General features: G+C 36.7%; 2 protein-coding genes and 2 long non-coding RNA genes across 4 annotated transcripts; 2 read left to right on the top strand and 2 right to left on the bottom strand.

The window, feature by feature from the left end:
- The first annotated feature begins 1623 nt into the window (after positions 1-1623).
- LOC118481134 lies at positions 1624-2677 on the top strand. The gene is made up of 2 exons (XR_004864525.1): positions 1624-2142; positions 2239-2677. It is a non-coding gene; the product is annotated as an uncharacterized LOC118481134 (long non-coding RNA).
- A 270-nt stretch (positions 2678-2947) lies between these two features.
- On the bottom strand, positions 2948-4057 carry LOC110871720. The gene is made up of 2 exons (XR_002553907.2): positions 3678-4057; positions 2948-3171 (listed from the first exon to the last, which is right to left on the bottom strand). It is a non-coding gene; the product is annotated as an uncharacterized LOC110871720 (long non-coding RNA).
- Positions 4058-4975: 918 nt separating this feature from the next.
- On the bottom strand, positions 4976-16397 carry LOC110871723 (phospholipid-transporting ATPase 3). Its single transcript, XM_022120444.2, has 26 exons — positions 15990-16397; positions 14467-14532; positions 14250-14311; positions 14061-14142; positions 13803-13913; positions 13541-13618; positions 13253-13349; positions 12685-12791; positions 12472-12537; positions 12263-12384; positions 12101-12188; positions 11948-12025; positions 11746-11862; positions 11066-11215; positions 10875-10976; positions 10655-10797; positions 10481-10582; positions 10332-10395; positions 10046-10258; positions 8988-9153; positions 8802-8881; positions 8486-8725; positions 7425-7814; positions 6367-6720; positions 6157-6260; positions 4976-5453 (listed from the first exon to the last, which is right to left on the bottom strand). The coding sequence occupies exons 1-26, from the start codon at positions 16164-16166 to the stop codon at positions 5144-5146; spliced, it is 3669 nt and encodes a 1222-aa protein (XP_021976136.1). The 5' UTR covers positions 16167-16397; the 3' UTR covers positions 4976-5143.
- A 1623-nt stretch (positions 16398-18020) lies between these two features.
- LOC110873925 lies at positions 18021-19082 on the top strand. Its single transcript, XM_022122957.1, has one exon. It carries the CDS (start codon positions 18021-18023, stop codon positions 19080-19082), a length of 1062 nt encoding a protein of 353 aa, XP_021978649.1.
- Positions 19083-22841: the final 3759 nt, after the last annotated feature.

The following is a 22841-nucleotide window of genomic DNA, read 5'->3' as shown; positions in this document are numbered from 1 at the left end:
GAAACTCCATTAAGTGAATTCCATCAGCCCCCCTAGTAGTAATACTCATATACCCAAGAAGAAAACCAACCTGATACTGAATCAAAATTTTAGCAAGGGAAGTTTGACTGCATTTGTGAAGGCGACCAGGTCTTATCTCACAAACATGATTCTCATACCAACTCGAAATTATTTCATCGAGGACAATGGTATTTGTCAACCAGCTAGAAATTTGATGATATACATGGTCACCAATGGATTTAAATCGTTTAACAGCTAGAGGAAAGGAGGGTGTTGCCACAGAAACTTGACCCGTATCGAAAGGCAAACGAGGGCCAAACATGAAAAGAGCAGGTGTTAACTGTTGCAGATCAGTCTTCAGTACATCATCTAAGGGTGTGCAATTATTTGACATTTCATCAAATAGCTTTTGGGCATAACTGATGCTACCTAATGATGGATAAGCTAGTCTCAACCCATGACTAGAAGCGCTACCCACTATAGTAGCAGGATTATCAATCATATAAATTTGTGGACACACAACAGTATCGGTTCGTGGAATTCTTGGTGATGCAAACGAATCAATGAAAGCATTCCATTTATCCGGTTTCATACCAGTGAACTGAGACAAGGGTGTAGGCGCTGGATCGTCATTATCCAATCCGAGAGAGACTAGCAATTCTTCCGGTAAGTCGCTAAGCTCAACTGGTATAACTAATGAACCATGTTTCCATCCAGGTTTCCAATTAAAATTTGTAATTACTATTGAATCTATATCCAACAACCAGTGTTTATCACCTTTGATCCAATTAGTCCAACAACTAGTGTTTATCACCTTTGATCCAATTACCTGGACATAATATGGATCCAATTGCAAAGCCGAATCAGTAGTGGGAATGTTAAATACCTCGTCATCAGTGGCTTTATAATCGGCGTTGGCAATTGCATTGTCAATACTATCAGGCATTTCATCGAACACCTTGAGAGCAGATAGCGGTGGGGACAAATTAACAATGGTATCAGCAGTAGGATATAAAGACGAAGAGCAGAATCGAAGAAGCATTGCTGTAGTAAAATCATTCCATGTGAGGTCATCGCTCCGAAACCAGGAATTGAACCAGTAGAATGGTTCATCCTCAAAAACTTCAATAACATATGGGAATCGTTCATCACCATAGATTGAGTAAAATCGAAAGTATAGCTCGGATTGAGAGATCCATGAGTTAGGATCAGAGCCAGTGAAACGAGGTAATTGTGGTTTGAGATCTTCCAAAGCCATCGATGCTAAGGATCAATGAAAGCACCAATGTTGTGAATCGATAGTAACACAACCAATTACTAATAGGATTAAACAACAGACGACTGGATTTCTTAGTATTAATTGAAGGATTATAAACTGCAACTATAGGAGTCGATAAAGTAAGCTAAACAATAAGAGATTAAGAAGATGGTGGGAGGATAGAGACAGATCTGAGATGGGAAGAGAGACTCAATTTTCATAAACATTCATCATGCCTCCTTCCTTCTTCCCTTTTGATTATATTATGTAGCATTCCGTTGTGTGCCCCTGATTCCATTTACTTTGATGGGCCGCATGAACTGGGCTAGTTAATTGGGCTTTGTATGGGCTTGGTTCATGACACAAGCTTAAACTGATAATTGTTTTTTGGTTTAGGTGGTCTGCGTGAAAATGCATGCCTTGTAGGTAGTTTTTGAAGGTTGTTTTGAGATTAGATGATCCGCTAGTCAGACTAGCGGATGTGGTGGTGATCTGACAAGCTTCCAGGTGGCAATGGTGAGGTGTCCAAAAGCGCAGGGATCCGCTAGTGGATGTCTGGGTGACTAATCTCGAGACCCGCCCCTTTGACCCGCGGATGTGGGTGCCAGGATTATAGGCTGAACCAGCTGGTGAGGTGGCAGGCTTTGGTGAGATCAGCTGGTAGTACCAGCGGATGTGAACAGCTCAAAGAACTTGTGAACTGTTTTTTTTTTCATTGTTGCTACAATTATCTAGTTGGTAATTTGAATGGTTATGATAATTGATTAATTTCTATCTGGCTGAGGTGATGGCAATATGTCCGGAAAAGGTGTTGTCGGCATTCCCGCTCATGGTACTTCAGAACGGTTGGGATATGGCATATGCTTGTACTATTTACATATACGGTAGAACAAGTTTTTCTCATATTCTTTTATGCATCTTATTTCATGGTTTAAAAGCATGAAGAATAAATTCGGAACTCTCTCTCTGTGGTAATGTAGCCTGAAAAAAAGGCACTTTACAGGTTCTTTGGTACTACCAGCGGGATTTTAACATGTGTGCTAGCATCACATCTCTTAATCTGTGCATGTTGAAGCTTTCTAAAGATTCGGCTTTTGGAATATATTCCAATGCGAGATAGTGGCGTGGAACAGGCTACTGTTTGGAAGCAAAATTGCTGCAATATCTCGATCTGATCTACAACTGTCGTGAAGTTTAAATAGGGGAGGAAATGCTGTGATTCAGCATGAAATTGGCTGCTGTTTGGAATCAGAAATTAGCGGTGGAAGAGATGAGAAACTCGGTTTGTATTCACCATAGTCACCCCGTTACTAGAATAAATTTGTTAAACTATCATTCTCTTTAAAGTTAGAGAGAAAATGTCATGAACAAATTAACAAACTTATATATTGATTGTAGCTACTACTTGTCATGAATAAATTTAACAAGTAATTCATGTGTTGTAACTTATTTAAACAAGTTTATTAATCATACCATACTTGTAACTAATTAAAGATATGTGAAAAAGAGCACAAACACAATTGCTTTTGTAAACAAATCCAAAGCATTTATCTTTAACCTTTGAGGAGCAAAAGCTTAAGATAAGATATGGTTGGTATAGAATCTTTGGAGGTGTACAATATATAATCCATTTATATATATATATATATATATATATATATAGCAGCCTTTGAAAATTTAATGCTTTGGTTTCCATCAACTTTTTTTTTCTACCACTTGTTGATTCCAAAGTCACTTATTGCTAACTTTATATCATACAAATCAATAGTTACACAAATTTCAAATCATTTAACAAATATCTATGTTACCAGTAGCTAGATACTCTTTGTTAGTTTAAAGACTAGTTCCATCTTCTGCGGTTTGACATGACTATCTATGCCTGCCCCGGGGGTCTTCTAGAGTTTCCTGATCTCCTGTACATTTACATAATTTATATATTGATGAGGTTCATCTGATGATCGAATAATATATATACTTCTCTTGATGAATATGCACTATATATGTATCATAAAATGGTTTCCTGATATACACAAGGCTCTAATCATAGACCATATTCTTTTAATACAAGTATAAAAGCCCCACAGTTTTCAAAAACTTATGTTGAGAAACTGTGTACTAAGGGGTTATTGAGTTTCATTTAAAATGTATATGAACATCGACACCTCTGTATATAAAGAATCAGCAGTCATCATGTAGCCTGAATTAAATCTAATATATAGTCATGCATCTTGTTTAATGTATTTATACTGGGTTAAAAAAAATTGGTATAACCATTATATATGTAATGTAAGATATCTTACTAGTTCTCCTATACCCTGTGTGCATGGGGAGGTTAAACCTTTTTTCTTATTACAAGAAACTACCTTGAATAACTAGAGAACAACTGGTGTTTGTGTATGTAATCAAAATAACCAATTACCTGTTATGAATAGGGTCAGGTCCATTGGGAACTCTTCTTTTGTTCATGCCTAAACTTGGCACCAGCTTCTTTGGATGGATATTAGAGACAGTTGTTGCTTTGTGAACATCACCAACAATGAAGAAGAAGAAGAAGAAGAAAAGGCATCCTAATAATATAATTAGTGCCCTGCTACAATGCCTGCTCATTATATATGCAGCAGCTACCTAACTAAACTGAAATTAAGAGATGATGAACTAGTATCTAGCTTCACTTGGTTTGAATGCCTTCCTCCTCCTTTTACTTTGTTCCTTAGCTTTTCTTTATTTTCTTCTTTAACATATATATAGAAAGACTGCCTATATTTGCTTTACTTTCTTCTTTAACATATACATGCATGTATATATATATATATATATATAAAGAGAGAGAATGAGAGTGAGAGAGAGGTAGGGTTCTTAATTGGTTGGAAGGTGACATGGAATTAGCAGGGACAGTTTTTGCTTTTGTGGTGATGACAAGTTAAGCTATTATATGCTCCTTTTCTTTTTTGCTTTTATTTTTTGAGTATTTTGATGCACCTCCTCTCCTTCCAACACAATCTGCTATGCTATGCTACTGCTACTCTTAAATCTTAATCCTACTTTTTTTCTTTTCCTTTTTGTAAGTAATATATACCAAAATGATTTGTAGATTGGCCACTTTTTACTAGTTTAATATGTGTTAGATTCAAACATTATATTATTATAATACTTTTTTTTTAATAAAGTTGCTATTAATATCAGTGTGTGTATGCATTCGAAAGTTAATTAATGGTGATAGACATAATTTACAAAGTCTTTTGAAAGCTAAGCCTTATAGCTGAAATTTGAAGATGCCACACTAATAATTGTTATTGTTATCAACGGATTTTAAAAATTAGAGAACTTGCCCAATTTGACAATAGAATGGGTTCTTTCTTCATATCCATGCATAAAAATATGAATCTTGTTATATTTCACCATATACTCTAAACAAAACTAAACATGTGCCATTGAAATCCTGTACTGAAGTCTTTTCTGTCTGATCCTACGGAAACCAAAAACGGATGATCGACCATCCACGACTCTCATCTCTTGCATCTAATTATCGTTGAATACACACACACACACACATTGCTACAATTCAATATTTATAACAGACCAACCCCAAAGGTAAAGAAAAAATAAAATCTTTTAACTGCCTGCCTATCAACCAAAGCATATGCACACAAACATAACATTACATGTATATATTATCAAGGGTAGCTTCTACAACCAACTTACAAATTTAAACAAGTAGAAAAGAAGAACCAAAGAATCATTATATCACTAATAAGAAGGTTCTACTCACATCAAATTATACATCTTTTTCTTAAAACTTACAAAAATGTATTCAACTGCCAAAAAAGTAAGTAGATAATAACAATAATTCTCTAATTGTCTTTGTTTTTGTGTACAGCTTAACTTCTAATGACGACTGGTTCGAGGTGATTTCGACTTAGGTTTCATGCTGGCTCGTCGAATCACATCCCAAGGTTTCTGTGGAGCACTAACGCCCTGCTGTGTGGCAAAAAATGACTCGTACCCGGGTGAGTCAAAGGCAAAACCCGTGTGCTTTGACCTTTCCCTTGGAAGTAGGGCAAAGGCATACCTCCTTTCCTCTTCTGGTGTCAGCTGATTCCCGACCTCCAGTAATCCCGCACCGATAGACTCTGGCTCGTGTCTGTGGATTTCCTGAACAATTTGGTAATCATACGGGTAGAACCATCTCTGAGCCCTGAAATCATGCACAATCATTTTTAAAGAACAACATATGAATCAGTATGGGAACAAAAGGTCACACATTTGAGGACTTTTTAACCAACATACCCTAATACGTAGGGGTGCAAACGAGCCGAGCGGCTCGAGAAAAAGCTCGAAACGAGCCGAGCCTTATCGGAGCCTGAGCCGAGCTTGAGCCTAAAATAAAGCTCGTTTATTAATCGATCCCGAGCTCGAGCCTAGCATGTGAAGCTCGTCAGGCTCGTTGAGCCTTATTGTAATATTAGTTTTCATTAATATTTAAAACCATTATCTATTATCTATATATATTAATTTGGAACATGAGGAGGACTAGTAACTATTTCATCTTTTAATCTATCTCGTCCTTTAGTGTAAACTTTTATTTAAACCCATTAGTCTTTAATTATTCTATTTTTTCTTTACCCAATTTATGTTTCTACTCCTAAACTTTAATAAAGTTGTCATACAACCCCTAAACTTCAATAAAGTTGTTGGCATAAATTCGACTCCGTCTACATTTTACGTCACGTGAGTTGCTAGGCGTAAGAAATTCGTGTTTTTGTTTTACGTTTTTTCCCGGTTTTGATCTCATAAGTTAACCGAGCTCGAGCCTGGGCTCGGCTCGTTTGTACCCCTACTGATACGTTAAGGTTAAAATAAACAACTCCCCATTAAATACAACAGAAGGAAAAGCTCACCCTTGATACAAAAAGTCACCCAAAAGGGCAACAATGGGAACAAGAATGGCTAGCAGATACAAGTAGGCAGTGCTCATTAGTACATAGATGGTGAAATAGGTCCCCTGAAGTTAAACATCAGATAAATATCAACTATTAATATATAAAACAATATTATATTATGTTAATAACAACCGGACATTAACAAAGTAAAGAAGAGGCGGTGCATACCTTATTAACAAAAACAAGAGAGTATATAAAGATGAATATGAACCATGCTAAAATGCTGCCACCAACACTTATACTGTGCCACCTTGTAACTGTGTTGCACATCATAAGAAGACGCAAATTGACAGTTATGACAAGACATGTAAACGCAGCCGTGCTTATATCCCACACCCCCAATATCTTTCCAGAAGAGGTTAAACCAGTCGTACTAGAAGCAATCGCAAAGTTATACACGATTACCGATTGATAAACTGAAAAGCACGCTAATGTACCCACAACTTTCCAATTAAAGAAGGCATTGTCTATTCCCTGTTTATATAATTGCGGGTACTTTTTTGAAAGTGATGCATTCACGTCCTGCCATTTACTTGTGTCATCAGTGATTAATTATCACATAATAAGCATGGGTAAGAGAAACACTTGCTAATTGAGAAATGTGAGAAGCATTCTGGACCACACATTTTCTCTAAGCCAATTTTTTTTTTACTTCTAATCGCACATTTTTAAGTTCTTTTTTAGAATATATACACATGTATATTGTCAAATTTGAATTATACACGTATGTATATAGTCAATTTTTAAACTATACATATATGTAATTATGAAACATATATATCCTTAACCTAGGAAGTGTAGGAAACCGGGTCAAACGAACTCCGATTGAGCTCATTCCAACGGCATTGGAACCGGCTCGTCAAACCCTAACTAGAAACTCTAACCCCTTGACCCTAAACCCTAAATCTAAACCCTAAACCCTATGCTAAAACCTAAAAACTACCCTATAAACCCTATGCTGAAACCTAAAAACTACCCTATAAACCCTAAAGCTAAACTCTAAATACTAATCCTAAAGCTTAAACCCCTAAAGCTAAACCTGACAGAAAAAGCTCTGATTTTCCCCAAAAAAAAAAAAAAAAAAAAAAAAAAAAACTTACATTTTTGCTTAGGGAAAATGTGTGGTCCAGATTGCTTCTCAAATTTGTCAATTAGCCTAGTGTTTCTCACACGATCCAAACCCTAGTAAGTATTATCGACTGGATTAAATTATAAATAAAAAATACCTTGTCAAGCAGTCCGACAATGATAACAGGCAAGGCAGTGAAAATAACATTATAGAGAGATTGGAACCAATCATCATAGAACCGTTGACCAGAGTAGCCAGTTTGGAAGGTGTACCAAAACTGGGTGAGCGTAAACGTAAGATTCTTGTAAAAGAAGTATGAAACAACCTTGCATAATCTAAGATAAGACCATCTTCCGTGCACAAGAAGTAAATCTGTTAGGAAACGGAACTGAGCGATTGCAAAATCACTGGCCATCACAGCCTGCATCCCTTCCATACCACTTATTCCAACACCAACATGAGCCGCTTGAATCATCCCAACGTCGTTTGCACCGTCACCGATGCTCAAAGTTATCTTATTTGCACCTTTTCTCACCAGCCGAGTAACCTGTTGTGATCACCCGCAAACAAATTATTTCAAATGCAACGGCTACGCCATGCACATGTACAGTATTTCCATATTATTTATTAATATAACAAAAGTGGGTGTCTTGGGAATTGTACCTAAGACACCTTTTTTTATATGGTTTTTCTTTGGCAAATTTACAGTAATGCCATCAACCTATGGGTTTTTTTTTTTGCATTCAACTCTTCAACTTCTAGCATTGCCACTTACAACCCCTTTGTAAAATGCCATTTTGAACCCCCCCCCCCCCGAGTTTTACGTGCTTATTTTTATGTACGTTTTTGGTTGGTCTACGCTTTGTTCAGAAATGAGTCGGGTCAAATAATACATTTTCACTTGGCGGTACAAATTCGAGTTATTTTACGTTTCAACTCCGCCACAACGCGTGTTACCATTCCTTAACGTAAAAGAACACTATTTTCTTACGTGCTTATTTTTAAGTACGTTTCGCTATAAATCCAAGTTGATTTACGTTTCGATATAAATTTCTCGGTAATGAATCAGGTCAAATATAATACATTTCTGTGCTTATTTTCATGCGTGTTTTCAGTTGGTCTACGCTTTGACGTAAATTTTGTTCGAAAATGAGTTGGGTCAAAATACTAGTTACTAACAAGTAATGTATTTATTGACAAATCTCAAAGTAACATTACCTGCGCCTTCTGTAAAGGAGAAACACGGCAACAGACGACTGAACTGCAACTTAAACTCAAACTAAGCAATGTAGATCGCAAATTTGGGTCTAAAGCATACATTAAACACTTTCCGTCTATCAGAAGGGACAATTTCTGTCCTGTTGACCCATGAACGATATGTTGTGCTTCTTCATGGCACTTTTGAAGCTCATTTTTCACTGTTTCTCTTATAAACTGGGCAATTTCCACTTGGTCACCCTGCATGAACAAGAGTTGGTTTAACATACGAGATTGAACCATAAAGAATCCCGTTAGTTATTAATAGATTGCTTACTCTGCTTTCAACCTCCCTGATGGCATCAGTTTCTGAACTGATAACAAACTGTTTCATGTCATTGTTAATTAACTTGCAAGCTGGGACAATAAAAGAAAAAGTGAATAATATTATTAATATTAATTACAAAGCATGTAAGCATGATGACATAATAATGGGTCAAAATAAAAGAAAAGAAGACCACACCATAAGCTATATTTATCGCGGTTTCCAATTTGTCCCCCGTAAGCACCCAAATCTTAATTCCAGCCCTTGAAAGAGTTTCTATACAGGATGGTACCCCTTCTTGGAGTTTATCTTCAATCGCAGTGCATCCAATCAGAGTAAGATCCTTCTCTATCAGTTCTGCCACCTGTTTCAAGTTTCAATGTGTTTTAAGCGAAAATAGAAAAAGGGGAAAACTAAAGATAATGCAACAGCAATGTATCACTCCATATACTTGGTATCTTAGACTGTAAACGAACCGAACGTTCAGCGAACCATTCGTGAACCGTTCAGTGGGAAGTTCATCTATGTTCATTCGTTTAATAAATGAACAAACACGGACAAGAAATTCCGTTCGATAAGTTAAAGAAACGAACATGAACAGAGGTTGCGTTCGTTCGTGAACTTTCGGTAATATGTTCTTTTATGTTGGCTCGTCTATGTTCATTTGTGTTCATTCATTTAAAGGTTTATCTATGTTATATTTTTATTTTATTGTTTAGTTTTAGTTTTTAAAAATATGAATCCATAGTTATAACATATGCCTCTGCCAACATCCCTTATTTGACCATTTCAATTCCAATTTATGTTAAAGCTTGACAAACTTCTTTTTTTTTTGTGTTAATTGTGTTTATGATAATTATTTCAACCATGTTCGGATAGTTGCGTTAAGTACTTATATATTTTTGGTGGATGCTTCATAATCTTTCTGATGAAAAATGCAGATGTTATTTAAAATGAACATACAACGTTCGTTTGTGATCATTTATGTTCATGAACATTTGTTTGTGTTTGTTTACGTTCGGTAAGTGTTCATGAACAGTTCATCAACATATTCATTTCCTTAATGAACGAACACGAACAAGAAATCTCATTTGGTAAGCATCCGTGAACCGTTCATGAACATGTTCATTCCTTAATGAACGAACACAAGCAAGGCCTTGTTCGTGTTCGTTCGGTTCGTTTACAGCCCTAGTCACTCATATGTATCATAGGATTTTCCTGGATATTCTAAAAATACAATTAATCAACATGATTACCTCATCCAATTTTCTTTCACGGTCACGTAAAGAAGATTTTGCCTGAATAAATTTCTCATTCCAACTTTCATATGTTTCTGGACTTAAATCCCTGTAGGCCAAACAAAGAGTTCTCAATCCAGCTTCTCCATATTGCTCCAATTGCTCCCTGCTAATTTTCTTTAATTCGTCATTGCCACTGGCTAATCTCTCGTAAATTACAGTATCAGCACCCTAAATAAAACAAATTCTGTATTAGAGTCAGTTAAGTTCTAGTCGTTAATACAATGTTTGCTAAAGGAAATACCTTGCAGTATAATACAAGTCTTCCATCTCCATAACGACATACAACAGACTGGCGTTTCCTTGTACTACAAGAAAACAACAAAAAAAAATTGGCAAACGTATATTAAGCATTAAATAAAGTGTTTTCACAGAGCAGTATGTATACAGTACCTGTTAAACTCAAGGACATTCAAAATTTCATATGTGACATCTTGAACTTTTCCGATTTTCTCAACATGTGATTCACGGACATAGATCATAGTAGGTGTACGCCTAAAGATATTGATGTCTATGCATCAGTACAATGATGTAAAATAAAATAGTAGTATGAGCATAAATATATACCTGTAGAAGAAGAAACCGAAGTTTTTCGCTGCGGTAACTAGAGCAGCCTCATCTGGTGATGCCGCTTGATACCTAAGCTTTTCTGGCGTTTCTTCACCTTCCGGAAGTACGGTATGGCATATAGCAAGGCATCTGAAAAATTCCTAAATACAGAACAAACAACTTTCAACATATTAACAGTAACAACTACGCTGTTTAACTTGCTATAAAAGTAAAATACCTTGCACATATCTGGATTAGGTTCGTTCCTCCAAGCACCATGCATAAGCCTTGCATCATCAAAATTGAAACCCTTCTCACGTGCTGTATTAGACGATGTTTTCTGCACATGTGAAGTTTGTGATAACTGATAAAATAACTCCTAACTGGCAATTCAACATACAACCTTTTAGTTATGCCAGATCACCATACCTCCTTGATATTTAAACCGTTCCTCCTTGCTGCTCCCATTTCTATTTCTGTAACACCAGTTCCGTACGTCTCTCCACCAATAGAACATTTAAAGAACTCCATCAAGTTTCGTGTCAGAGTTCCAGTTTTATCAGAAAATATATACTCCACCTGTCACAGAATACCACCTCACTGAATGCTACAATCTCACCGGATAATTAATAGAAAGAGTAAAATGTCATTTCGTCCCTGAGGTTTGGTCAGTTTTGCGACTTTCGTCCAAAGGTTTGTTTTTTTGCATCTGGATCCAAAAGGTTTGAAATCTTGTCATTTTCATCCAGCTCGTTAACTCCATCCGTTTTTCTCCATTAAGTCAGGGGTATTTTCGTCTTTTTGTTAACTTCAAGGGCAATTCAGCCTTTTACTTTATGTACAAGCATTTAGCATAATGTACAAGTATTCAAAAAGACAGAAATACCCCTTTAAGTTAACAAAAAAGATGAAAATACCCCTGACTTAACGCAGAAAAATGAATGGAGCTAACGAGCTGGATGAAAATGGCAAGATTTCAAACCTTTTGGATCCAGATAAGAAAAAACAAACCTCTGGACGAAAGTCGCAAAACTGACCAAACCTCAGGGACGAAAATGGCATTTTACTCATAACAAAAAGTAAAACTAAGAAAGTAAGCAACTTATCACCTGTCCAAGTTCCTCGTTCAGATTCGACGTGCGTGCTAATGCAGGTGTATTGGTCTCACTATGGTACATGTGCAAGTCGTTGTTTATGAACTTAGTTGACTGAACGAATTTAATCATCTGAAAATTGGAAAACAACAAGTCATTTGAAATCACATGTATGCTGCAAACCTAGCTTTACAAAATCCATAAATGATAAACCTACCTCAATAGAAACATAAAGAGAAATCGGAATAATCGGTGAATACAGAGTAATCAGGGTAAAGATGCTTAGAACAAAGACCTGAAAGCAAAATACCGTGATAAATAACTGCAAAGACTAAACGAGACGCAACAAAGCAAGATACAAATACAATACCACAAATCTGTTTCGTGGATTGAACTGCTGAGAATCCCCACTAATCCAGAGCTCCAAGTAGTGGTATTTCTTATTCACGAATACCGCACTGCAAAATTATATGTACAAAAGTTATTACAGCATGATGTATACCAATAAAAAATGTGCTATCTGGTCACTTACCTGCCTATGGCCCCGATCAAACACATGCAGAGAAGAACACCAAAAAGTGTAGCTATTACTTTGTCAAGTTTTCTCTCTAATGTACTCCTTTTCGAAGGAACATTCATGGCATTCATCATTACCTGTCAGTTAGTCGGTATAATAGAATTAGACTTCCATGTTGGTATAAACAGTAAAGTAAAAAATAACGTATCCAAAAATTCAAAAACCTTAGTCTCGTGTCCAGTAAATATAACAGCCCCAACAATGTACTCTGTATTACGTAGGTTGCATCCCTGAAACACGTATATCAGATTAACTAAATCAGTGACAGTATAATAACGGACAAATTAATACAAAACATGCAGCCAAGTAAAACGCATAAGAAAAACATGATACTTGAAAATGAAATTAACACAAGAAAGAAAACTAGTGTATCTTACTCGCAACAGAATTTGATTTGGACCAATAGGTATAGTTTGCTTTTGAAGTATCAAATTTCCGGTGAAGGTATAGAGTGAATTGTTTGGTTGTTCACATTGTATTTCACCTGCAATCAGTTAAAATATCAGCGTCATAATAAGAAAATGAAGTTAACTACAATTATTCCGTGCATCAAAACAAAAAGGAAACTTTCCATTAGTTAAAGTTATAATAGTTTAATAATTAAAACATAAAATTTAGGCGAGGCAACGACTGACAAGTTGTCATTGTTTCCTCACGGGTGCTAGCTTATTATGGGGACTAGCTTATTATTATGATTTTCTTTTTAGATGGTATCTCTAATACCATGAAAGATTTGGGGTCTAAATAATATTGATATTGATAAAGAAAAAAAGCTAGGTCCAAACAAATAAACATACAAAACAATGAAACCCTAATGCCTCTAAGCTACACATAGTAATATTTAAACAAGTAAATTAGACAGACTAACTATATCATTGCATTTCTTCCCTACGATGTTAAAAACAGAATGCACGTATATAATGTAAAAAACAGAACGATTTAAACCTTTAAACTCTGAGGCTTTCTCAGGAGCCACATAATCCCATGTCTTCTCCAAAGCTTTCCTGATTTTAAGATTTGTTTCACCATCCAGATTTGCGGTCTGAAAAATGAACAACATAGATATTACGATATAGTTAAAAACAAAGAAATAATATGCATCTCTTCTTAGAAAGCATGAATGTAGTTAACATGATTAATATACCAGACTACTTTGGTAACAAGAAGACAGACAAACACCAATAAAAGATAAAACATATATATTTATGTGCTAAATATGAAACCAATAGAAACCTCAGTATAGCAAACACCATCAGGGTTTGTACTTGCTAGAAGTAGCAAATCAGCTGGAAAGAACCCATCCTGCTTCACCTGCAGCATTCAGATTTGCATCCAATTAGTGTGAATTGTAAACACTACCAGAGATTAAGAATAAGCAAGTAAGTCATGTACATTATTTCTTTTTGCACGTTTTTAACCACAGTGATATATATTATTCTAAAGACTGAACTTAAAGATATGTGCAATACACTTAAGAATATTGCAGCATACTTACTCTAACAATGTCCCCGACCTGAAGCTTCTTCCAGGGAATGGATTCCCACCTCTGCTCTTGCAGCACATCCACACAAGAGTTGTTTATCGTCATATCATTTTGAAGACGCTTCTGTTAACATTATCAATTTCTTGTACAAATCAAACACATATACACTTAAGACTGTAATAAATCATGAGTAGCAGTTCCAGGATCACATAACTAACTACTAAAACCATTATCAACTTAAAAAAGTGAACATAATCAGTCTTTGCTCACCCAATCCTCAAATGCTTCCTTGACAAGAGAGACAAAAAGCACAAGACTTAGTGGGATCACATTTGTAATTGGACTAACAGGACTGCATAAAAACAAAACTTAAATAGTCAGCACTTACGTAGTAAGAAGAAAGTCTTCAACAAGGCAGAAAACATGCTTATGTTCAGGGTTATTGTTCAGAGACCATACCTGACAGGTGTAAACGATAAACAAGAGATCGTAAGAAAGTACAGGTTAGCCACCCGCCTGAACTGTCAATTATCAACAACATACCATATCAGTAACAAGACAAAGTTCAGACTTTACTTAACTTCAAAGAAGGTGGTAAGTATAAAAGTCATGAGCAAACAACATAGAATTCAATCCCTCACATATAACAGCTTAAAAAGTGTTTAAAAAGACTTACCTGCTCATACAGCCCCTTCGGTAAAAAGGTAATAACATTGTACTTCGTTGTTGATACAGCATTTCCCTGAAACATTTTATTTACATCGATGAAGACTAAACCCATGCAAACTATCCTTCCTTAATCCACGACTTTTGAACTTTTCACTCAAAATGTAAAAAGGAAGAACATGTATACCATACTGATATGTAGAATGTGGATTAAGACGTAACTAACAGAAGTTAATCTTAAAAGGAATAACACTTAACTGGCATGTATACCATACTGCTATGTTCGTGAAAAATGTGTGGTTCAAATAACACCCAAAGTTAATCTTAAAAGGAATAACACTTAACTGATATGCTAGAACTGGTCATTTAGAAAGGAAACTATAATCAGAAAACGAAAACTAGTGGTTAATATTCATATACACTTCAAAAATAACAAAAAGAGAATGCAAATAATGTTCAAACAGAGAAAACAACCTCACATAGAAATGAAAAGCCAAAAGGGTCTATTATTTAGAGAAGATAAGCTTCTATGAAATTATAGCATCAATTATATTTGTATTTATACTAGGCACAGCTGAAGTTTCCATTGTGAAACATGTGTAATTGTGTACGACTCTTTTCATGCTAATCGCCTATTTAATGAGGTGCTTGCTTTAGCGTTGCTGTCAATCTGTCAGTCATATTAGTATTTACATGTTCTCCTCCCCCATAACTATAGTTGTGTATGTTGTCAATCCGTCACCTAAGGCACATGCCTTGGCCTTTTAAGCATAAGAAAGGAGGTGTGGAATATATAGTGAAGTGAGACATAAGTCGGTTTTCTATCCACGGTATTGAAATGAAACTGAAGCCAATTAAGAATTTTTCAACTAATAAAGTACAAAAGAAGAAAGATTGAAGATGTCAAAATTAAGGCAGTGGATCTTCCTCATACAGTGAAGCCATGTTAGTAGTTAATATCTCTACATTTAAGGAAAGATTTTTATCTGATTCTCAAGAGTTAATGTGAATTGCTCTTAACAGTTTATGATGGATGATATACATTATTAATTGACATATGATGAATTGTTCGGTTATAAGTCAAAAGACAGCGATCCACTATAGGTTATTTGATAACCGATTGTATAAATAAATAAATAATTGTAACATGTATGTTGAATAGTATAGTGTAGAGAGATTTGTTGATAAGTGGTGAGAAAAGGATGCATAATAATAATTTGTTTGTTTGTTACATAAGGTCTGTCTGTTGTTGATTATTATAAACAATGAACCATAAAAGCGGATGTGCATCTTGTTTTTGTTCTGATTTCTTTCCCCAATTACATTACAGTTTCAGATAGTCAAGAAGCATCAAACCAAACAGATGATATAAAATATGAGGAGATCAGATGGTATAGTCAACTGCCTGCTTGCCTGCTTATCTACCAAAAGTGATTAAAACCTACCTACCAGTACCTAGGCCATTGATAAAAGTAAACATCCACCAGACCAGACTAAATCAAATCTAAGGAGGAGACAGACAGACAGACAGACCTTGTATTTGGCAAGATAGTTGGCATCGCGATCGTTGCAGAAAACAGTGCGATGACCTGGCGCCTGGGGCTGAACACGACCAAGTCGAATACTGCTCGATGATGTCAGACTCCGCTCCACAGCAACCGGCGAGGAGGCACTGTCGCCGCCTTGTCTTGATCCCCTCCACCCCTTCATTACTTTACTCTAATCTAATCGGAACACATACGCATACAGTTACTGATAACAGATTCCAGTTCTTTAACCCTCGATTTGTGGTCTTCGTCTCCGAGGGTTCCAAGAACCAATTGGATCCGCGAGTGCGAGGTAAAGACAGACAGACAACCCTCAACTTCTTCTTAAGCTTTACCCACGCGCTCTTTCTTTACCAAAACGATGCCGTTTCTTTCCCCCATACATCTACGCGTATACATACAGCAATTAAGGAAGGAGTTGACACTTATTAACCACGGATGTGGCAGTTTAACGACTTTGACCACTTGTTATTTCTTAACTCTTCAATTGGCCCAACTGGTGGCCCATATACCTGTCCTTTTTAATTCAATTCAAAGCTGCTGAAATCTCTTTAATTTAATCTTGATTTATGATGAGTCTCTTTTGAATGTGATCAACAAGTTGGGTTTTAGATTCATAAAAGGAAGGTCAAGGTGGAGCTTCTTGGAATTTTGGGGTTTTTCAGGAACCTCTTTACGGAGTCTGTGATTAACAGACCAGGTCTGGTTTGCCACAACATCAAGCGGCTTTCGGAAGTGGAAGCTGTGGGTATTTCGGGTAGTTTCACTGGAAAAGAGATTAAGGACGCGGTTTTTGAGTGCGGGTCGGATAAAGCTCCTGGTCCAGATGGTTTTAATTTTAAATTTCTGAAGAACTTCTGGAAATTCTTTGAAGAAGACTTTAGAGATATTATGGCTTCCTTTTACGAATCAGAGTCCATTGACAGGTGTTGCAGCTCTTCTTATATCTCTCTGGTTCCTAAAATTGTCGACCCGATAGGTTTAAAAGATTATAGGCCGATTAACTTAATTGGGCTGGTCAGTAAAGTTATCTCTAAGATTTTAGCTAATCGGTTAAAGGGTGTTATCGGGGGTATCGTCTCGGAGTCCCAATCTGCTTTCCTTAGAGAAAGATGCATTTTGGACAGCCCCTTGATTTTGAGTGAGGTATGGTCGTGGCTTAAAAAGCGGGTAGGAAAGCGTTTATTTTTAAAATTGATTTTGAGAAAGCGTACGACAATGTCAATTGGAGCTTTCTGTTAGAGGTTATGAGGCAAATGGGTTTTTCTGTCTTGTGGTGCAATTGGGTTAAAGGGGTTCTTAATTCGGCTCAATCCTCTGTGTTGGTTAACGGCTCCTCTACGTTCGAGTTTCAGTGCCAGAAAGACATTAGGCAAGGTGACCCTTTATCTCCTTTCCTTTTCCTTATTGTTATGGAAGCGCTCTCTTGTTTGATTTCCAAGGCTAGTGTGTCGGGTTGTTTTAAATGTATTGTTTTGCCTAATGGGGGCCCTACAGTCTCTCGCTTATTTTATGCCGATGATGCGTTGATTATGGGGGAATGGGAGGAGGATAACTTCAAAGCGGTTGCTAGGATCCTTCGGGTCTTTTTTTGCGTGTTCGGGTCTTAAAATTAATTTCAACAAGTCTAACCTTTATGGTGTGGGAACCGAAGACGGGGAAGTAGTTCAAATGGCGTCAATTGTGGGGTGTAGAAGAGGTTCTACTCCGTTTACGTATTTGGGAATTCCTTTGGGAGCTAATATGAATAGGGTAAAGAATTGGGACCCTATTGCTGAGATCTTCAAAAATCGGTTGGTATCGTGGAAAGCTAATTCTTTATCTATCACCGATCGGGTAGTTCTTATTAACGCGGTGTTAGAGAGTCTCCCCATTTATTATTTTTCTATTTTTAAGGCGCTGGTTAAAGTAGTAGAAAAGTTAGAATCCCTTATGAAAAACTTCCTTTGGGGTGGATCGGAAGAGGCTAGAAAAACTCATTGGGTTGCGTGGGAAAAGGTCTCGAGGCCCAAAAAAGATGGAGGGCTCCGTCTGTGTAAGCTCAAACTTGTTAACGAGGCGCTTCTGGCTAAATGGGTTTGGAGGTTCAAAGTGGAAGATAATAGTTTGTGGAAAAGGAGGTGGTCGTTTTTGCCATCTAACCCCTCCTGGAGTGTGGAATAATATTAGGAAGACGGAGGACAAGTTGTTTTTGAATGGTAAAAGAATTCACAGTTTAGTTAAAGGCGTGGTGGGAAATGGTAACATTAGATTCTGGTTAGACGTTTGGTTTGGCGATTCGGCTCTTTTATTCAAATGGCCTTGCCTTTTTGCTCTTGAAAAATTCAAATCTTGTTGGGTGAGTGACCGTTTGGAGGTTTTGGGAGAGGAGCTGTTATTTCATTTCAGTTGGTTAAGGGATCCGGTTTCGGTGAGCGAAATTCAGGAGCTGGAAGAATTTGTGTCCTCGTTCGGTGATGTGAAGCTTTCGGCCGGTAGGGATAGATGGGTTTGGTCGCCAGAGGCATCGGGGGTGTTCTCGACAAGGTCCTTCAAGGCGTTAGCGGAGGAGGATCGAGTCGAGGAGGTTCCTTTCTCTGTCAAGGGGTGTGGTTGGGTGCCAGCCAAGTGTAGGATTTTTATGTGGAGAACTGCTCTTGACCGGATTCCGACAAGGCAAGCGCTCGAAAGAAGGAATATCCCTGTCGAATCGTCGTCGTGTGCTCTTTGCGGGGAAGGAGTGGAAACAGAGGATCACATCTTTACGGCTTGCGACGTTATAATGAGGGTTTGGAATCGATTCAGCGGGTGGATTAACCTCCTTCCGATCTTTGCTTTCTCGTTCTCGGACGTCCTAAACATTCACAAAGGGGTTAGCCGGAATAATAAAGCCAAGGAGATTATTCATGGTTTGGTTATAGCGTTGTGTTGGACGATATGGAAAGCTAGGAACGAAAAGATTTTTGCCAATGGTAGAGGAAATAGTGTATACATTTTTGGTGAAGTTAGATCCTATGGATTCTTTTGGCTTAAAAACAGATCGAAGTATAAGGATATTGTTTGGAGAGAATGGTGTAACTATCCGTTGTATATGTTGTAATTGGTTGGGGGCGCGGTCTAGTGTTTTTTGTTAGACCGGCCGTTTTTTAATAAAGTTCTTTTTTCAAAAAAAAAAACAAAAAAAAAACCTACACCTAAGTGACACATCAACTTTTTTTCCTCATTTCACTTTGTCTTACTCTAAGGAAATGGTTTAACATGTTAACACATAACTCATTTAATGCACTTTAACATTGGATTTTTGTCTAAATAAGAAAATAATAATTAATTTAATCTCTTAACATTGGGTTAACATGTTAACACATAACTCATTTAATGCACTTTAACACAAGGAGGGAGTAGTTTGCAATGCTAGTTAACATACCATGTCATTGTTAACACTCTAGATGTTAGAGTACACCATATGGCCTAACTCACATAAATACAAGTTTGGTAAGCCCAAGTTAATTCTATAAATACAAGTGCCATCCTTAATCTTTAACATATACAACTCTTCTTCTACCCTAATCTCACTCTCACTTATACTTAGAGTCTGTTTGGGTTAGAGGTGCACAAACCAAGTATTAGATCGTACCTGGAACCGGATAACGCTTAATCGGGTACAACCGTATCCGAGTTTTTGAAGGAATCGGGTAGGAACCGGACCCAAGTAAAAGGCATAGTAGAATACCCGGTGGAACTGGTTCGGATCCGGCTGGGTATGGGTAGTACGCAGAACCTGGTAGTAATCAGATAAGGATTAAAAGATAAAATATTATCGTTGGAAATCGCTTCCTAACGGTAATATAATCGCTTGGAATCGGTTATCTACCACTTTAACCTCCTAAATTATTATAAATAGGTGTTAAATGTTTATGTTTAATTATGCCACTTCTCTAACTCTCAAACTGTAACATCCCGTATTATTTCATCAAGTTATAAAACGATACGTGTCCGAACTCTACGTATGATTCCGATATGTGGAAGGAGAGGGAGCAAAATCATCAAAAAGGACAATCCAAACATTGGAAGACATGCTAAGGGCATGCGTAATAGATTTTGGGGGAAGTTGGGACAATCATTTGCCATTCATAGAATTCTTATATAACAATAGTTATCATACAAGCATTAATGATATCTCATTTAAAGCACTTTATGGACGAAAGTGTTGAACTCCAGTATGTTAGGCAGAGATAGGAGAAAAACAATTATCAGGCCCTGAGATTGTGCAAGAAACACCGACAAAATACTTCAAGTCAAAGAAAGATTGAAGACGGCACGAGATCGTCAAAAGAGTTATGCAAATAATCGACGTAAGCCATTGGAATTCCAAGTCGGAGATAAAGTGTTGTTAAAAGTTTCTCCAAGGAAAGGAATAGTCTGATTCGGTAAGAAAGGAAAGTTAAGTCCAAGATTTATTGGACCATTTAAGATCATCAAACAAATTAGACCAGTAGCTTATCAGCTACAGTTACTAGAGGAAATGACTAGAATACATGATGTATTTCAAGTATGTAATCTAAGGAAATGCTTAACTGGTGAGTCTTTAATTATACCTCTTTAAGATATAAAGGTAAATGAAAGATTAAAGTTTGTTGAGAAGCCCCTACATATTGAAGATATGAAAGTCAAGAACCTTAAACATAAGAGATTAGTTATGGTCAAAGTAAAGTGGGATTCAAAACAAGGACTAGAGTATACCTGGGAATTTACTTATTCCGGTAAATCTCGAGGACGAGATTTAAAACAAGGCGAGGAGGACGTAACAACCCTCAAAAAGAACCCACAACAATCCATAATCAAAACCCTGAACACGTGCCGACGAAAATCGAAAACGAAAAGAGTTAAAAAACGCAAACAATGCACAAATCTCTTAATGTTTTTGTATAGCCAATGATGGCAAGCAACAAAGAAGATGTGTATATAAGGTCAGGATTTAGAGAAAACGGTGAAAAGTGTGAGAACAGTGAGAACGATTATGGATCGTCCGATCAAAACAATCCATGGACTAGATTGCGCAGTGGCATTTTCGTAAATAACATCAATATTAATAGGTGGGACGCGTTTCATTAAGGGTAAAAGGGTCTTTTACCCCTCATATTCAAAACGCCATCAAATGATAAAACGCCATACAAAAAATAAAACGCCATTAAAAACAAAACGCCAAAAATTAAAAATAAAACGCGTTGAATATTACAGGAAGATGAAACAACACAAATAACTGAATTTCAGTTATTAATAATTATTAGAAGAAATTCCCTCCTAAATTACGCGCCAAAAACATCATTATATAAACAAACGTAAAACATAGCTTCCATAATCACTTCAATCTATCCATTTTCTGCAAAAAAAAATCGTTAACAAAAAACGCCAACTTAAACAAAACGCCAAAAATGGCAACAATCGTTTCGTGGAGATACACTCTGGGATCAGGCGATACGTCCTCCATTTTGACAACAGAAGGAGGGTGTATGTTAAGACGGTCAGGGTAATTCTGAAGATGGAAGAAGAGACACAGAGGCAAATCTTATCCATTGGCATCGCTCTAGACAACGAATGCCATGAAACGCATATGCTTATGAAAGCATTAACCAGCAAATTTGGACCAATCAAAGGAGATGTGAAGCCAGACCCTATCATGACATCATGGCGTTTTGATGATGAAACAAACATGGTGATGGTTATATACGACAGCCGAGAGCAGGAAGTCTACTGGCTAGAGAACATCATGACAAAGCAGCGACTGGGTTTCATGGAAGAATTGCATAACGCCACTTGTACCAACACAGAAATAGACTCAAAATTGGAGTTAATGCAAGACATGTTCAGGTGGAGGCTTCAGAATCTTCAGGAACAAGAAGCTGATGAAGGTGAATGTGATGACATGGATGAAGATCAAGATGAAGACTCCGAGGAGGAAGAAGATGACACAAGTGATGGATACTATTCAGGTAAGGTACCTTCTGACGAAGGATTTTAATTTTTTTTCCTCTTTTTTTTTCTTCTATGTAATCTTCTTTTTTTAAGATAATTAAATGATATATTTCTATCTTTATTAACAAAATGCCAAAATAATACTAAAAATGGTTAACCGTAACAAAACGCCAAAATTAACAAAAAATATTTTTCCTGCTTAATATTTTCTTTACTCCGTTATTGTATTTTGTCATGTTGGTCTGCATAAAGCCATTTAAAAAAACGCCAAACTTAGAAGATGGGACGTCTATAATCTATAAAACTGATAAAAGCTGATCAACACAATAAATACAAAAAACAATAACTGAAAAGACAGTTACTTTATTACTATCATTTATTACAATAAAAGGTCCCACCTAAACTACACGCCAAAAAACTCCTATAAGATAGAGGTCTATACACAATGAAATTAATCACACCCAGAAAAACACAAAAACGCCATATCCTCTAGAAACCACTCCCTTTAAAACGCCACAGATGTCAAAGCTTTCACTGAAATGGATCCATTTTCTGAGGAGGTTAACTCAATAATATTTTGCTGGATGAGATGGACAAATATTCAAGAAAAAGAGATTGATGACAGTGATATGCCATCATGTGAGCTTTGTTCTTGATGATTATAGGCATGGAAGAAAGGGTTCAACACAACTGTAAAATGCTATTTTGGACCCCATTATTACAAATAGCATCAAGCAAGAGTTGATCTTCAATGACATGCCACCAAACAAGAATATCACACCAAAAAACAGGATGCCACTAAGCAGCTTCTTCTGAAAAAGACGGGGTTTATGTAGGAAAGTTGGCATCTAGCTAAAGTATTCAAAAAAGGTTCAAAACGCCAAAA

This window comes from Helianthus annuus, chromosome 8 (assembly GCF_002127325.2).
Source record: "Helianthus annuus cultivar XRQ/B chromosome 8, HanXRQr2.0-SUNRISE, whole genome shotgun sequence".
Taxonomy (NCBI): Eukaryota; Viridiplantae; Streptophyta; class Magnoliopsida; order Asterales; family Asteraceae; genus Helianthus; species Helianthus annuus.
The sequence above is the reverse complement of the archived record's forward strand: the minus strand, read 5'-3'. Positions and strand labels throughout refer to the sequence as shown.

What these genes read in the sequence shown, in the direction of transcription:
- LOC110873925 (XM_022122957.1), top strand. Translation starts at nt 18,021, where the DNA reads ATGGAGGGCTCCGTCTGTGTAAGCTCAAACTTGTTAACGAGGCGCTTC.
- LOC110871723 (XM_022120444.2), bottom strand. Translation starts at nt 16,166, where the DNA reads ATGAAGGGGTGGAGGGGATCAAGACAAGGCGGCGACAGTGCCTCCTCG. An exon ending in CTCCTTTACAGAAGGCGCAG is followed by an intron (nt 7,815 to 8,485) that starts GTAATGTTACTT and finishes TGATCACAACAG; the next exon opens with GTTACTCGGCTGGTGAGAAA. An exon ending in GGTGACTTTTTGTATCAAGG is followed by an intron (nt 5,454 to 6,156) that starts GTGAGCTTTTCC and finishes GCATGATTTCAG; the next exon opens with GGCTCAGAGATGGTTCTACC.